This window comes from Vipera berus (genome assembly GCF_964194415.1).
Source record: "Vipera berus genome assembly, chromosome: 9".
NCBI lineage: Eukaryota > Metazoa > Chordata > Lepidosauria > Squamata > Viperidae > Vipera > Vipera berus.
This window is the reverse complement of record NC_138212.1, coordinates 15,394,037-15,411,831: the sequence shown is the minus strand read 5'-3', so window position 1 is coordinate 15,411,831 and position 17,795 is coordinate 15,394,037. Positions and strand designations below refer to the sequence as shown.

Genomic DNA, 17,795 nt, shown 5'->3' with positions numbered 1-17,795 from the left:
AAGGAGGCATTAGCCCACTGCTCCACCAAGGCCCTTGAGTTTTAACATAGCCACTATAGGCCAGCAGTGCATTTTCCTCACCCACGTCACCATAGAACATGGCAATAGTATGCACGTTCCTCTATTACATATTTGCAGGGACTCGGGTGAATTCCTGCAGCATATACACAGCTCCCACCAGTTGAAAAGTTCACAGCTAAGGAATTGTGAAACACAGGAAAAATGTTATCAATTTACTCTTCCGCGACATCCATTTTCCTGCGTTGCCCTCTTTTTACAGATATAATTCTGTGCTAACAAGAGGATACTTGCAGCTCTGTTAAGAACACAAGCAAAACTGCATGCAGGCTAAATGGGGATATATCAGCCCTTTTCTCCCCTGCCAAGGGCTCATATTTTCCCCCGCAACTGCTAAAAGACAGACGTTTCGTTCTTTTTCCATCTTCAGGAATGCAGCTTGAGTCTGTATGCGGGAATTGGACGGCCTTTATTGGACCGAGTAACGCTGCAGCGTCTAGCATGTTTGGGAATATAAGCCCGATTTTTGGACTCGGAAGGATTCTTGGCTAAAAGACGGATGGAGGGACTGAGCCAGTGGTTTTCAGACGTTCTTTTCGAGAAGTCTGGAGGTTCTTAAAAGCTTCAAAGAATAGCTCATTTTTGGGGGGGGAAGGGGAGAGAGCTAATACTAGAGGCTGCTTTTTTACGAACCTGTGCTAGATTGCAGACTGCATTGGGCTCCTTGCAGTTTATGGAGAGCAGAAATGAAGTTCAATGAGCTGAGCGATGCCTCCATCTTTGCTTTTGGCCTCTGGAACATCTTCTCTCACCCGATGTGAGCTTGGCCTCAACCCTTTTATCCTTTCATAAGGGCCTAAAGATCTCAGGGGCTGTCACAAAGAAGAGGGAGTCAAGCTATTCTCCAAAGCACCTGAAAGCAGGACAAGAAGCAATGGATGGAAACTAGTCAAGGAGAGAAGCAACCTAGAACTAAGGAGAAACTTCCTGACAGTTAGAACAACTAACCAGTGGAACAACCTGCCTCCAGAAGTGGTGAATGCTCCAACACTGGAAGTTTTTAAGAAGAGACTGGACAGCCATTTGTCTGAAATGGTATAGGGTTTCCTGCCTTAGCAGGGGGTTGGACTAGATGACCTCCAAGGTCCCTTCCAACTTCTTCTTCTTCTTCTTCTTCTTCTTCTTCTTCTTCTTCTTCTTCTTCTTCTTCTTCTTCTTCTTCTTCTTCTTCTTCTTCTTCTTCTTCTTCTTCTTCTTCTTCTTCTTCTTCTTCTTCTTCTTCTTCTTCTTCTTCTTGTCGTCATCATCATCATCATCATCATCATCATCATCATCATCATCATCATCATCATCATCAAGACTTGAGGACCCAATAGGGCAGGGGTAGGCAACCTCGGCTCTTTTATGACTCACAGACTTCAACTCCCAGAATTCCTGAGTCAGCTGACTCAGGAATTCTGGGAGTTGAAGTCCGTGAGTCATAACAGAGCTGAGGTTGCCTACCCCTACAATGCTGACTCAGGAATTCTGGGAGTTGAAGTCCATGAGTCATAAAAGAGCTGAGGTTGCCTACCCCTGCAATAGGGGAACAGCACAGTGGAGGTGGTTGATCAAGTAACCACAGATCCCACCTCCCCCCACCCATTCTGCCCTCCCCACATGTCCTTGATTTTAACCTTTGGCTTTATTCATGCTTTAATGCAGATACATTTTTTTTAATGTCAGTAAGCTGCCCAGAGTTACCATATGGTAGTGAGTGAGTGTGTGTGTGTGTGTGTGTGTGCGCGCGCATGCGCGTGTGTGCATATCTGCAATAAATTTTATAAATAAATCAATCTTGGCTGAGTCCTATCATTCCTTTCTCTAAGGCGGTAGTGTTCTGCAGCAAGCATACTAGGATTTTCCAGAGGACAAAATGTGTACACCAGTGTTTCTCAACCTTGGCAACTTTAAGATGGGTGGACTTCAATTTCTAGAATTCTCCAGCCAGCAGACAGACACACCCAGAATGCCATTCCACCCTTCTAGCCAGTTGTTTGTCTTGGTATCCATTCACACAAACCTTTAATGGGGAAAAAGATATGCAGGTAGTCCTCAACGTATGACCCCAATTGAGTCCAAAATTTATGTTGCTAAGGGAGACTTTTGTTAAGTCAGCTTTGCCCCGCTTTACAACCTTTCTTGCCCCTGTTTATAAGTGAATCACTGCAGTTGTTAAGTTAGTAACACAATTGTTAAATGAATCTGGGATCACGTGAGCCCAGGACGTGGTGACAGTCATAAATATGAGTCAGTTTGCCAAGTGTCAGAATTTTGATCACGTGACCATGGGGATGCTGCAACAGTCGTAAAAAAAATGGTCCTAAGCCACTTTTTTCAATGCTGTTGTAACTTTGAACTGTTGTAAGTCGAGGACTACCCGTAGTTAAATAGCACATGCTAAAATGACCGATGTCTTGCACTACCAGTTCTTTGTCAGATTGGAAACTAAAACATACTTTTCTTTTTAATTTAGTCTTCATAGCTGGGGTCACTACTAAAATTATTTAGGGCCAAGCCACCTCTGCCCCAAGCTGGTCTTCTTTTGACTATGTATACATTTAGACCTTTCTGAGAGCTGGGAGAAATCCCAGGAGTGCTTGGGTAACTTGACAGACGCTGTGGATTCCATGTTTTGGGATCTGGTTGCTTGGGGTTCCATGGCTGATGACCACGCTACATACTACCGAGATACAAAAAAGATGCTGAGGCCTTAGGAAGAGTACTCAATATGTTTGCCTAACAAAGGCTTAGGGGAGACATGATAGCAGTCTTTGGAGATTGAAGGGGCCATCACAGAGAAGAGGTGGTTGACCAACCCTCCACCGCACCTGAGGACAGGACAAGAAGTAACAGATGGAAGCTTGTCAGAGGGAAATCCAAATTGGAATTAAAGGAGGAATTGCCTGACAGTGAGAACAATTAATCAGTGGAGCAGTCTACCTCCCAGGGTTGTAGGTGCTCCATTGCTGGAGGTTTTCAAGGAAAGATTCTCCAGGATGATATAGGATAGGGGTAGGCAACCTTGGCTCTTTTATGACTCGTGGACTTCAACTCCCAGAATTCCTGAACCAGCATGGCTGGCTCAGGAATTCTGGGAGTTGAAGTCCACGAGTCATAAAAGAGCCAAGGTTGCCTACCCCTGATATAGGGACTCCTGCCTTGTGTAGGGCGTTAGACTAAAACAGGGGCCTGCAACCTTGACAACTTGAAGACTTGCGGACTTCAGCTCCAAGAATTCCTCAGCCAGCTGGCTGAGGAATTCTGGGAGCTGAAGTCCGCAAGTCTTCATGTTGTCATGGTTGCAGGCCCCTGGACTAGAAGACCTCCAAGGTCTCCTCCAGCCGTAAGTTGGTCTCTTTTGGTTGAATTTTTTTCGCTAGACTCTTGGAATATAAATAGGATTAACAGATGCTGCTTTGAGCTACTTGGGAGGATGTGCCGGTTCATGTGCCTCTGCCCCCCATGTGCCATAAATTCTTTTTTCCATTTTACGCATCCAAACGTTGGGAGTTCAGAAGCCGCAAGAGGATATGAAGATGTCATCCTTGTTGATCTTTCTGGCTTTCTTCACAAGAAGCAGTGGTTGAAAATACTCTCTGCCTTGATCTTCCCTCCTCACCTCGGCCATAGCCAGAGGCCGCCTGGATAAAAACTGCTTTTTGGGTTATTGAACTCTGTGAGTTTCTGTGGTTTGGAAGGTTTTTTGTTTTTTTGTTTTTTAAACCAATGGGGTGGTGTTGAAAAGCTCCAAACATCTTTGGAAAAAAACAAACCCACACCCATTTCATTTCAAGCTTGGGATATAGAAGAATAGAGGGTGGTGTTTTGTTCTAAGTTTGGAGCCTGTGCAATGGCCGTTTCCATTGCAGACTTTTGCACACGCCTGACAAAAATGCTCTTTTCTTTTGAAGGAAGACTTGTCTAGAAGACAGGCAGAGGGGTTCAGAAATGCTGAATATTTGACCCAAGGACTGTGCTTCTATAACCCTTCCGCACAGGAATCCACTCCCTGTTTCTGCCTGTGTTCCTCATTTCAGTTGCACCCTTGAGTGGGTGGGTGAGCGTGGGGAGATCTATGGAAAGGATTCTGTAGCACTTGCTAATAATGTGAGTAAGATTCCCTTCCAGGCCGGGAAGGGTATTTAAAAAAAAAAATTGCCCGGTAATTGAGTGGAGCTTGGCTCTCCCAAGTCTCTGCCAAGATAACACATTAGCATTTTTAGGCAGGCTGGTACAAATGTCAACTAGTTTGGGCTGGATTCCCAAGCGCAGAGATGATTTCCTGTTTTTTGGAAAGCTCTCCGATCCTTTCCTTGCATATCTTGAGGGAGGCGGTGACTGTTATCAGTGTGTTTCCCATTTCTTCTCCTAAGTGTTTGCTGTCACTACTAAAGGGCCACGCTCTGAGATTCGTGGGAGGGGCCTTGTTGTGCTTGTACATAATTGGTAAAAGTTGAGAATTATGCACAGTCTGACCTTCTTGTACGGAGTTGGAAACCCATGATGACTTCGTACCTTGGAATCTGTAACTGGGCCCGTTTGCTCTCTGGCTCAGTTCAATTTTAATCTCAACAAGCCAAGATTTCATTGGAAAAGTGATCCTCGCTTTTCCCCTCTTTTATTGCTTGATACAATTTGTTCCTTTAAAATAAGGAACTATTTTTTTTAAAATAATCTATCACTGAACAAGCGCTGTGTTTCCTTGAGTTCGGTCTCAGTAAGCTTTAACTTGATTTCTCTAGAACAGGGAGAGGCAACCAGTGGCAGTACCTACCAGTAATGCAGGATTTCAGCTCCCAGCATCGCCCGTCACGAGCTCTGCTGCTGTAGGTCAGGACAACTGGAACATAGCTAGTTGGTTTCCTCTACTCTGGTGTAGCTTTCCCAAACCTTGGGTCTTCCACTTGAACTCAACTTCCATAATTTAACTGCGCTGGTTGAAAAGTCGCAGTTCAGCATATCTGGAGAACATCAGATTTCTAGAGCATTCTAGAGAAGACACTCTAGAATTTCATTTCCTGTGTTTGGACTAGTAGAAATGTGTAACTAGCACGAGAGTAACTAGCAAGAAGCCAGGAGGAAAAGGAAGTTTACATAGAACCCGGTAACATTTGGTACGGAGAAAGGGACGCGTCTAGTAACTGGATTTAAATTCCAAGGAAAACGATGCCGGAATTCCTTTTTTCTCTCTTGAGAAAGGGAAAGGTTTTCCTGACCAGTCAGGTCCAACTCTAGGGGGGCAGTGCTCATCTCTGTTTCCTAGCCGCTTCCATGGTCATGTGGCCAGCATGACTATACGCCGAGCGCTGTTACTTTTCTACCAAAGTGGTACCCGTTTATCTACTTGCATTTGCATGCTTTCGAACTGCTAGGTTGGCAGGAGCTGTGGCAGGAACAGGCGCTCACCCTGTCATGTGGCACTTGGGTCTCAAAGCGGTGACCTTTCAGTTGACAAGCCCAGGGTTTTAACTATTGGGCCACTGCGGCCCCCTCCCTTTTCTCCCTTTTTCTGCTTTCCAAATGACTTTTCTTGGCAGCAAGTTAGAGTTGGCCTCGCCTACACCAAGAACAAAATGCAGTGTTCACCATCCATTTAAGTACACCTTGCCATTTTGGATTAAAGTTGTCCATTTCGCCAGTCTCTTTAAAAGGATTCTTCTTCAAGCCAGGGGGGAAAAGCCACTTCAATGATTTCCTGTAATTACGATGGGTGTACACAGCAATGTTGTAATTGAAGCTTCAGCTGCTTCAGGCATGAAACTGACTCACGTTTCTCGGCATCTTCTGGAAAAGGACCCACTGGGACATTCAAGCCACCTACTGAATTTGCAACAGGTTTACAAAGCTGGCTATTGTGTTGGGGTTGAATGAGGGAGAGGGATCTGGAAGCGCTGAGGCAGGAAATATTGGCTTTGGGACGAGGTGGAGATATGAGTCACCTCCCTTGGATGACGTACACCTGAGCAGTCTTTTACCCTCTCCAGGTTGTTCACGTGTGTATTTTTTATACAGTAAAGGTAAAGGTTCCCCCGCACATGCGTGCTAGTTGTTTCCGACTCTAGGGGCCGGTGCTCATCTCCGTTTCAAAGCCGAAGAGCCAGCGCTTGTCCGAGGACGTCTCCGTGGTCATGTGGCCGGCATGACTAGATGCCAAAGGCGCACGGAACGCTGTTACCTTCCCACCGTAGTGGTCCCTATTTTTCTACTTGCATTTTTACGTGCTTTCGAACTGCTAGGTTGGCAGAAGCCAATATATATATAATATAATTGGTTTTTAACCATAACAGTCTCCAGTGCCTGGCGTACAGTGTGTTGGTTTATATTTTAACAAGAAAAAAAAGATGATAATCAATTAACAATAAAGTTTAAGTTTGATAATTCCATAATTAGTATATTAATTAATGATATATTTCTTTGATCTTCCCTTCTCCCATTTATATTCTCCTTCAACCTTAAACAAAATATAATTCTTAATGTTTTCAATATATAGATGATTAGATATAGGCATTATTTATACAAATAATAATAATCTCTATGTGTGCATTTTGATGTTTACAGCTGAGCATATGCATTTATTGGAAATCAGTGCTGTATCTTTTCTTCAGAATGCTTCACAATTGGAGGCATCCAGAATTTCAATACGAGACACTCGACCACAAATATTGATGTTAAAATTGGGACGTTTTAACTCAGATGGCCATTAGCCAGTGAAATTCTTAAGTTAGTGTTATGCAATCTGATAATTTCCAGATGTTTTCCCACTCTTTATTAGCTGCCTCAGCTTGTCAATTTAGTGGATTTTGAGATTGTATGATTCATTCATTTGTTTAAATTGATTGGCCACCCAACTCCAATGGATTCTGAGCGTAACTCTGAAATCCAAATGAGGGGAAGGCATCAAGTACTTTATTACTACTGAGGCAATTCTTTTTTAAATGAAAGAGGGCTGTGCAGTAGCCCTTAGCCACAGTATAACTTACACTATTTCAATCTACATAGACCAGGGGTCTTCAAACTTGGCAACTTTAAGACTTGTGGACTTCAAATTCCAGCATTCCTCAGCCAGCCCTGCTGGCTGAGGAATTCTGGGACTTGAAGTCCACAAGTCTTAAAGTTGCCAAGTTTGAAGACCCCTGACATAGACTAACCCTTTTCGATCTGTTTGCCTTTGCACTGAATTGGAATTTGTCTTTTCTTAATCCCCTGTTTGTCTGGGTCTTCGGTAGAACCTGCATGCTCCTCCTTTGCTAGTCCTTGACTTATGTCCATCCATTTAACGTCTTTCAAATTTATGACAGTGCTGAGAAAAGAGACTTCTGACCGTCCTCACACTTAATGACCGTTGCATGTCCCTGCAGTCACATGATCAAAATTGGGTGTACTTGGGCATTCGGCACATATTTACGGCGGCCCCAGGGTCACATGATCACCATTTGCAAGATTCCCAGCCGACTTGCAACAAGCAAAGTCAATGGGGGGGGAGTCAGATTTGCCTAATAATTGTGGCAAAAAAGTTCGCAAAATCAGGTGTGACTCACCTAAAGCTGGCTTAGTGATGGAGATTTCAGTCCCAGTTGTATTCTTAAATTGAGGACTACCTGTACACTTATTTCTTAGGTTCAGCATTCTAGATATTAAATAAAACATTTGTTATTCCTCTTCAGATGTGAGAAACTCAGTTAAGCTAGCCAGGAAAGGTTCTTTGCTCTTGTAAAATGCTGATGGGGGAAGCATTTTTTTGAGAATCAGATAGGCGTTGCCGATTGGCTTCTTTGCGATTCATTGGCTGCAGTTTTCAGCCTGTGAATACCCATTACACAGAAATTCCTATGGTGTAGGAAGGGCAGATGTCCATTATGTGTACTGGACAGAGCAGGGTGTTATTTCTTTGTAATCCATTATCCACTTTATAGCCCACCGTCTGCAGGATTTCATGGTGATTTACAATCCCTAAAATAGGATAAATGAAATGAAATGTAATAACTTAATTCAGCACAATGACAATAGCACTTAGACTTATATAACCACTGCGCAGGGCTTTACATCCCTTTCTAAGCGGGTTACAGAGTCAGCATATTGCCCCCCCACACACAATCTGTCTCCTCATTTTACGGATCACGGAAGGAAGGCTGAGTCAACCTTGAGCCTGTCAGGCTTGAACACAAGGCTGTGGGCCAAGTTTACCTTCAGTACTGCATTCTAACCACTGCACCACTATGCGCTAATACTTAAGAGACAAAGGGTTGCAGACGTGCGAATACCTAGCAGGTCACTGATACAACCTGCGTCTTGAGTGATAGCAGAATCCAGGAACATGCTAAATCTGGAACTTGCATCTTTTAAAGGAAGTGCAGCTTCACCTGAAGAGAGAGGCATGCTTCCTTCCCAGACCTGTGAGTTGCCAGTCCAGTGGCTCTTCTTTCTCAGGATTTAATTTCATTTTATTGCCCCACATCCACTTTTGTTACACTGTCTAGACGCTACCTTATCCGATTTTAATGAAAAAAAGAAAAAACCAACCTAGAGCTCGGTGCCAGCAATGTGCTGATGTCACCAGCCCCACACCCTGATGGTAACAACAAATTTGACAGGGCAGGCATGCAACAATTTCCTTCCTGAACCCGAAACTGAAGATGAGAGTAGAATCCCTGGAAACCTGTATTTCCTTCACCTCCCCATTCCAGCCCCGATGCTCACTGCACCTTTGCAATCCGGAGCGGTACCTTTGCAATCCGGAGCGGTCGGTGCAAATAAGAATGCAGTTGGCTGAAGTAGTAGCTCCATTTGCATTGGTAGGTTGGTATCTGCAGCACACGGCAGTGGGACTGAGACGAGCTGCAGGGCGAAGCCACCTTGCAAATGTGGCACTGGAAAACTGAGGTTGCTCGTGTTTCTCCTGATTACACGCACAAGCATTGCAAAATAGGCAGACACCTACATTGCTCCCATATTACCGCTATGGGAAATAGCTGGCAGAGGGGCAGTTACTACATCCATTAGTAAATATGAAAAAGATCTCGAAAGAGCCAAGCTATTTTTTTGAGCCGTGCCTCAAAAGCAAATCCTTCCTCTGCCACCCCAAGGTGCAGAACATCGACTAAAACTACATACAAGAGCCTTGGTGGAGCAGTGGGCTAATGCCTCCTTAAGTAACACCAGCTGCCTGCAATTAGTGCAGGTTCGCATCCCACCGGGCTCAAGGTTGACTCAGCCTTCCATCCTTCCGAGGTAGGTAAAATGAGGACCCAGATTGTTGGGGGCAATAAGCTGACTTTGTAATAATGCCGCTTGGGTGTGTGTGTGTGTGAAAGCCCTAATAAGCAGGCATATACATAGAATGAAGGCTACTGCTAAGCTTGTAAGCCGCCCTGAGTCTTCGGAGAAGAGCGGGATATAAATGGAATTTTAAAAAAAAAATAACCTGTCCTATTTCTTGGTGGCTCAAAGTAACTTCCTCTGTTTCTGCCCCGGTCAAATCTGTGCCTTGCTTAAAGCAACATCTAGAAAGGAATTCAAGGGCAATACTTAAAATCTGGACCCATTTCCCCCCCCCCCCGAATATCTGTTTCCACTTCCTGACATCTAAGAGAAACCATCTTGTTCTTAGTAATGAGAGACCATCGTTATCATTCCCACTTCAAAAACAAAAACAAAAAACCCCCTCAATAATGCTTCACCCTCAAATTTCCTGCAAACAGATGCTCAAAATAGCTGGTCTGTTTGTCCGCCTTCTTCAAGAAGGCTAACAAACAGACATACTTTTCTCTGTTAAGAATCTCCGAAACGGGTGGGGTTTGAGAAGCAGGTTTTAGGTAATGTCTGGTGATGAACTTGTGAAGCCAGCCCTGTTCTAAGAGGAAGCAGACTTGAAGACAGGCAGGCATCTATAATGCTTGGGGGAATTTCCATGCTTTTCCCTGCAGATCTACTGCTATCTTTTCCCCCCAAAGAGATTTTATAGCCTACCCATCCACCCTCGCCTTATTTGGAAATATTATTGGGGGACACAAAGCGCTCCACCTATTTCTATTAAAATGAGAGTAAATGCTGAAGCTTGCTATTTCCTTTCTTTGATTTTTATCAGAGAAGGTTAAAGGGCATCTCTTAATTTCCAGCTTTGATGGGATAGTATGTTTTTTCCACCTTTTTTTTTTTTAAAAAAAACCCCTGAATCTGTTTGGAAGTATTTCACCCCTGAGTTTTTCTCCCAACGGGTGCAAAACGGGTGAGGAAGGAAGGGTGAATGAGGAGCTTTTGGTGCTCTCTTGAGTTTGGTTGTTTTCTTGAAGACGTTTCGTGACCCAAACTAGGTAACATCATCAGCACATTGATGATGTTACCTAAGTTTGGGTCATGAAACGTCTGCAAGAAAATCGCCAAGCTCAGAGAGCACCAAGGACCCCTCGTTTCAACCCTGAGCTACAAATATTCTCCGTTTATCAAAATGGTGAATGTTTGCAAGTCAAAAAGGGGTCTTCATATCCCCTCGTTGGATAGAGAACTCAGTGTTACTGGAGTTTTATGTTGTGGGTGGCTGGGGCAAAGGCCTGGTCAGATGAAGCTGCATCCCAAAAATGAAATAAATGTGGCATTTGTTGGGGATTCAGAAGGGGTGGGTGTTGGGCATATGTAAAGAGAATGCATGAATTCAGTTTGAATAATCCATAAAAATATAAGCACACAGAGCTTGTATAGAATAAACTCATTTTTATTCTCAGTCCTGGAAGCAAAACAGCACACTCTTGGTTATCAAATTTTTGATTTCTTAGTCCAGTTTGTTAAATTTTTAGAACTCAGGATATGCTGCTGAGTTGGGGTCCCTTTTGCTCTTGTCTCAGTCCTCTGATGTATAATGATTCCCAAGGTCCTAACGGTCATGTTATGTTGCAAATGATAATGTGTGCTAGGACTTGGAGCATTCCTTGAACTGTTTGTAATGCGTGCAATACCACCTCTCTCTCTCAGGAAGCCTGCAGACCTTCAGAACTTGGCTCCCGGAACACACCCGCCTTTCATCACCTTTAATAACGAAGTGAAAACGGATGTGAACAAGATTGAAGAGTTCCTTGAGGAAGTTCTCTGCCCACCCAAGTAGGTGTCATTGGGATGGTTGGATAGAAGGGAAGGGCGAGATTCCTGTAGTTATTTTCCATCATTGCCCTCGCTGGTTCTCAAAGGGTGGCTTAGCTCACTGAATCCATAGCTGTTTGAACTGCACAATCTAGACCAGGGGTGTCAAACTCGCAACATCATGTGACGTGTCGCGACGTATCGTGACTTTTTTTCCATTGCCGCCAAAGGGGTGGGCGCGGTTTCACCATGACGCATCCGGCCTGCGGGCTGGCAGTTTGACACCCCTGATCTAGCACAAATAGTCTGCAACTTGCATCTGTTTCTTCAGCGATCTTTTGAAGCTCCTGTTCTGTCCCAGCCTACATGAGTACCTGCTCAATGGCTTTACTCACAAGAAGAAACCCCTCTTCATGGAACCGTGCAGGACCCACAAGAAAAAACAAAGCCCTTTTGTTTTTACACATCTGACTCAATGTCCAAGACTTCAGAGGCAAGCAACACAATCCACAAAAACACAATCCTCAGCACGAACGGTTGCCTTTGGCAACCAGCACCTCCCACACCTTCCCCCTTTATAATCCAGCCGGGCGTGGCATTTTAATGGCTTTTCTTTTGCCTCTGGAGCTGCCCCACTGCCTTCCTCTGCCTTGCTTGCCTCTCCTCTCTGTGCATCCAGGCATCCGGGATTGGCCCCAGCTGTTCCTCTTCGTCGCCCAACTCAGGCTCCCAAAACAGTTGTGTCTCTGCCCGAGCGTAAGTAGAAGGGCCGGCCTCCTGGTCTGACTGTGAATCTTGGTGCTCCTCAGAGCCTTCCTCTGACTCCGATGCCACTCCAGGCCCCTCCTCCTTCTCATCTGAGTCCTCAGACTCGGCTGCCGGATCCACTGTCTGGCGAGGAATCACAACAGTTGCAGTGAAAAAGATGACTTACAACTCTGGTGCTCACACTGATGACCGTTGCAGTATCACCACGGTTGTGTGATCAAAATTTTGGCAAGCGGCTCATATTTTTGGAAAGTGACTTACAACTGGTCCTCGCACTTAACAACCGTCGCAGTGCTGCTACGTATTTGTGTACAACGTTGCAAGTGCTTCTTTTAAACACACGTTTGTTTCTTTCTATAATTTTTACTTTTTTTGCTCTTCAGTCACCTGTATAGCTCTCTATCTCTTTTTATCAATCTCTTTTTCTTTTTGACAACTTGTGTTTGGTTAGTTTTTATCTTGTTATTTTATTAAAAATAATAGTGAAGTTATATTAAAATAAAGGCAATAGAGGCACCCTGGAGTCATTCTGGGTCCCAGCAAACACTCACAAATGGGTTGAACAACCAGAGTAAGAACAGGCTCCTGCAGTGTTTCTCAATCTTGGCAATATCACTTAGCAATAGCACTTGGACTTATATACCGCAGCACAGAGCAGCTTGGGCCTCATCCATAATTTCTTCTAAACCAGCATTCTCTTTCTCTGATTACGAGTGGAGAGGCGATAAGTAAGATAAGGGAGATGCATCCTCTTCACTGCATGTTACTAGACACCCTCAAGCATGATAGCAATAGCAATGGCACTTAGATTTAGAAACCGCTTCACAGTGCTTTTGCAGCCCTCTCTGAGCGCTTTACAGAGTCAGCCTATTACCCCCAACAATCTGGGTCCTCATTTTACCCACCTCGGAAGGATGGAAGGCTGAGTCAACCTTCAGCCGGTGAGAATCGAACTGCCAAACCACGGGCAGACGGCTGTCGGCTGAAATAGCCTGTTGTACAGTGCTGCATTCTAACCACTGTGCCACCAGGGCTCTTCAACTCCCAGAATGCTCCAGCCACCTCGGAAGGATGGAAGGCTGAGTCAACCTTGAGCCGGTGAGAATCGAACTGCCAAACTGCCGGCAGCTGGGAGTCAGCACAGTTAGCCTGCAGTACCACATTCTAACCACTGCGCCACCACGGCTCTCAGCACAGAAAATTTTTTGGGTTATCTACTTATCTATAAGAGGAGAGGATGCTAGAGATTTACCACTGAAAATACTGATACTGCTGGAGCTAGGGATAAAGGCAGAGCTGTTTCTAAGCTTACTCCTATTTTTCCAAAAGAGTTTTTGTCTCAGCATTTTTAAAACTACTTTGGAATATGTCGTGACTTGTCAGTCAAAAGTTCAGTCCTACACAACACTGTTTCCGCATGATGCGGTGTGAGCTGTTATATTTTGCCGTGGTTAGATTTGGAATATTATGTTCAATTCTGGACAGTCCGCTTTGAAAGGGATATGGGTAAAGTAGGGCAGGTCCAGAGAAGAGAGACAAGGGCTACTGAACACCAAAGACACCAAGAAATCCTTAAAAGATCTGAAGCTGATCACAACAGAGAACCAGTTTGGTTTAGTGGTTAAAGACACCAGGAGTTGGTGAGTTCTAGTCCTATCTTAAGCAAGAAAGCTGACTGGGTGACTTTGGCCGGCCACTCTCAGCCCACTTCACTTCCCAGAGTGGTTTTTTTTGGTTGCAGGGGGGGGGGAAGAGGAGAAGGAAGGAGTAGAGCAGGGGTCTTCAAACTTGGCCCTTTTATGTCTTGTGGACTTCAACTCACAGAATTCCTCAGCCAGGCATGCTGGCTGAGGAATTCTGGGAGTTGAAGTCCACAAGTCATAAAAGGGCCAAGTTTGAAGACCCCTGGAGTAGAGGCTACTCTGGCCACCTTGAGTTATTTAAAAATAAAGGTGGGTTAAAAAAAGAGAAAAAAAATAGTGCTCTAGCACTGTCTAAAAAGTTGTCGGTTGCAAGATGCTGTTGTAGATCTATTCATTGAAATTCAGAATCCGACAAAGACCGGCAACTTCAGATTAAAACAAAGGAGATTCAGACAATATCAGGAAGAATTTCCTATTGGTAAAAACAGTGGCACCAAGCAAGCAGAACAATGGTTTGCAGACTAGCGTGACACCTGTGAGCTTCTGCTGGGATTTATTTTAGGACCTCTGGGACCGAAACATTTGCACAAAGAGCCAACTCTTCTTCCCCTACCCCCACTTTCAGGGTTGAGTAATAATTTCACAATCTTAACCGCCTTTCATACTTTTGGGGCCCGTCCAGATTTGAGCTGAGTCTGCAAAGAGCAGTTAGAATTCAAGTGACCGATTGGTACAGAATTGGAGTACAGGTGGTCCTCGATTTAATGATCACAATTGAGCCCCACATTTCTGTTGCTCAACGAGAGAGTTGTTAAGTGAGTTCTGCCCCATTTAACGACCTTTCTTGCCACGGTTGTTGAGTGAATGACTGCAGTTGTTAAGTTAGTAACGCGGTTGTTAAGTGAATCTGGCTTCCCGCATGGACTTTGCTTGTCAGAAGGTCGCAAAAGGGGATCACGTGACCCCAGGAGACTGCAACTGTCATAAGTGCACGCCAGTTGCCGAGCACCCGAATTTGGATCACGTGACTCCAGGGAGGCGGCAGCAGTGGTTAAGTTTGAAAAATGGTCACGAGTCATTTTTTCCCCCAGGGCCGCTGTAACTTCAAACGGTCGCTAAACAAATGGTTGTAAGTTGAGGGCTTGCTGGATATTTCAACCTTAAGCATCACTTTGTGGACTTCTTAAGGCAGGGGTGTCAAACTCAATTTCATTGAGGGCCGCATCAGCATTGCGGTTGCCCTCAGGGGGCCGGGTGGGTATGGCCAGGGTGGGCGTGGCCTATTGGGTGGGCGTGGCTAGAGTGCGTATGGCCTACTGGGTGGGCGTGGCCAGCTCTACATCGTTCGCATCAAGGGTGCCTATGGGGGCCTGGGCAGGAGTGGGACAGATCTGAGGGTCTCTGGCAGGAGGAGGGTCTCTGGGCCAGGGCCAAGGCAGTGGGGGCCGTTCCCTCACTGTTTCCAGGATGGCTTCGCGGGCCACATGAAACCACTTCACGGGCCGGATCCGGCCCCCGGGCCTTGTGTTTGACATGTCTGTCCTAGATTATGACCACAATTGAGCCCCAAATGTCTGCTGCTAACAGTTGTTCCGTGAGTTTTGCCCCATTTTATGATTTTTCTTGCCACAGCTGTTAAGTGAACCGCTGCAGTTAAGTTTAGTAGCACAGTTGTTAAAATGAACCTGGCTTCCCCATTGACTTTGCTTGTCCGAAGGTCGGCTTCGCAGGCTGCATGAAACCACTTCGTGGGCCGGATCTGGCCCCCGGGCCTTGTGTTTGACATGTCTGTCTTAAGGGGATAGTGGATGAAAATCAGAATTCAGGTGTTGGAACGTCACAAATCCGTATTGCAAGGGCTGTTCCTAACAATGAGGGTTACAAGGCATAAGCTGAGAAGTCTAATCCTGTATCCCAGCTCATGCTGTCACTTAAATCTCTTTCAGGTATGTAAAGCTTTCAGTAAAATACCCAGAATCCAACACTGCTGGGATGGACATCTTTGCTAAATTCTCAGCATTCATCAAGAATTCCAGACCTGAAGCCAATGAAGGTAGGAAGTCCTTTCTGTGTTCTTTGAGTGCTGTGTAGCATTCAGGCTGCTTCCTCTAATTCAGGGGTAGGCAACCTCGGCTCTTATGACTCACGGACTTCAACTCCCAGAATTCCTGAGTCAGCTATGCTGACTCAGGAATTCTGGGAGTTGAAGTCCGTGAGTCATAAAAGAACCGAGGTTGCTTATCCCTGCCAGTCTAATTAGTCTGCAGTGATGAAGGAAGCTGTTTCTTTATAAACATACAGGTAGTCCTCGACTTTCAACAGTTCATTTAGTAACCGTTCAAAGTTACAACAGCACTGAAAAAAGCGACATGGCTGCTTTTCACACTTAGGACCGTTGCAGCATCCCCATGGTCACGCGACCAAAATTCAGATGCTTGGCAACGGGCTCGTACTTACGACGGTTGCAGTGTCCCAGGGTCAGAGGATCCCTTTTTGTGACCTTCTGACAAGCAATGGGGAAGACCAGGTTCACTTAACAACGTGTCACTAATTGATCAACTGCAGTGATTCACTTAAAAACTGTGGCAAGAAAGGTCATAATAACATGGGGCGAACCTCACTTAACAACTATCTCAGTAACAGACATTTGGGGCTCAATTGCAGTCGTACATCGAGGACACCTGTAGCCTACTTCTTCCCCTGTCCCAAGCAAGTAGGTTTTTTTTTTAAAAAAAAGAGTTTTCCCCAAATGAATGATATTCAGATATATTAGATTTCAACTCCCCTAGCCAGCGCTGGGCAAGCTACATGTTACACAGAAGCTTGTGATGAACTTTACTGGCCTCTGTTGCGGCTGTTTTCAGGAGCAGAAAAATGATGAATTATTTCCTGTCCTGACTCGCCAGTCTGCTGCTTCTCAAGGCCTTCCAGATACATCTTTGCAACAGCGCAGGAAGAACTTACCTGAAATTGGGTACATCCGTTAGCAGAGAGTAAGCAGGAGTCAGAAAAAAGCTTTGCCCTTCTAACTTCTACTTTAAATGCACCTCCGCTAAAGTAGCAACGACAAGGATGGTGACATTTCAAGATCCTGCCAATGTTTGGGTGTTGCACAACTTTTTAACACAATAACAGTGTTGGAAGGGACCTTGGAGGTCTCCTAGTCCATCCTCTTGCTCAAGCAATGAAACCCGATAACGTCTCTCCTTAAGAATCTCCAGTGTTGGGGGTCCCACAACTTCTGGAGGCAAGTCGTTCCACTGATTAATTGTTCTAACTTTCAGGAAGTTTCTCCTTAGTTCTAGGCTGGTTCTCTCCTTGATTAGTATTGCATTATAATGCTGTCGTATTGTACATATTAGTATTAACATCTATTTTTTCCCTCCACCATGCTGCAAAACCCAGATGCATTTCTTCTGAATTTGCCAAGAGCTGGGAAGAGAATACTTTTTCCTGCACACAAAGTCCTTTATTTAACGTTCCGCAAACCAGCATTCATGCACGGTGTGTTGGTGGCAAATGCAACCTCTAGGCTAGCGATGGCCAACCTTTCCACCCATTGTACCACTTTTAAGATATGGCAACATCCGAGTACCACCAGTCACCTAGCAAGGTGTCAAAAACTTGATGACCAATAAAAAAGGAAAAAAAGCGATAAAGTACAGGTGTTCCTCGACTTACAACAGTTTGCTTAGTGCAGACACGTCAAACACAAGGCCCGGGGGCCGGATCCGGCCCACAAAGTGGTTTCATGTGGCCCGCAAAGCCATCCTGGAAACAGTGAGGGAATGGCCCCCACTGCCTTGGCCCTGGCCCAGAGACCCTCCTTCCGCCAGAGACCCTCAGATCTCTCCCACTCCTGCCCAGGCCCCCATAGGCACCCTTGATGCGAACGATGTAGAGCTGGCCACGCCCACCCAATAGGCCATACGCACTCTAGCCACGCCCACCCAGTAGGCCACGCCTACCCAGGCCATACCCACCCGGCCCCTTGAGGGCAACCGCAATGCTGATGCGACCCTCAATGAAATTGAGTTTGACACCCCTGGCTTAGTGACTGTTCAAAGTTACAATGGCACTGAAAAAAGTGCCCCCGAAGCCACAGCCAAGCAAGACGCCTGCCCGCCCGGTGGCGCTCTTCCTCCTGTCTGAGGTTTTCATTGGTGTGAGCATTTCTGTTGAGGATTGGCATGGGACCTTTGAGGTCTTCTAGTCCAACCCCCTGCTCAGGCTTGTGCAGTGCTGCCATTCCCC

At 45.4% G+C, this 17,795-nt stretch overlaps 2 protein-coding genes across 2 annotated transcripts in view; one reads left to right on the top strand and one right to left on the bottom strand.

Moving 5' to 3' along the window:
• STPG1 (sperm tail PG-rich repeat containing 1) overlaps positions 1 to 17,795 on the bottom strand; it is a 209,719-nt gene that overhangs the window by 172,213 nt on the left and 19,711 nt on the right. The gene's annotated exons all lie outside the window — the stretch shown is intronic.
• CLIC4 (chloride intracellular channel 4) overlaps positions 1 to 17,795 on the top strand; it is a 55,810-nt gene that overhangs the window by 32,351 nt on the left and 5,664 nt on the right. The window contains exons 3-4 of the mRNA XM_081335303.1: positions 11,026 to 11,151; positions 15,488 to 15,594. Coding sequence (XP_081191429.1) covers positions 11,026 to 11,151; positions 15,488 to 15,594 — 233 coding nt within the window. The remainder of the gene's footprint in view (positions 1 to 11,025; positions 11,152 to 15,487; positions 15,595 to 17,795) is intronic.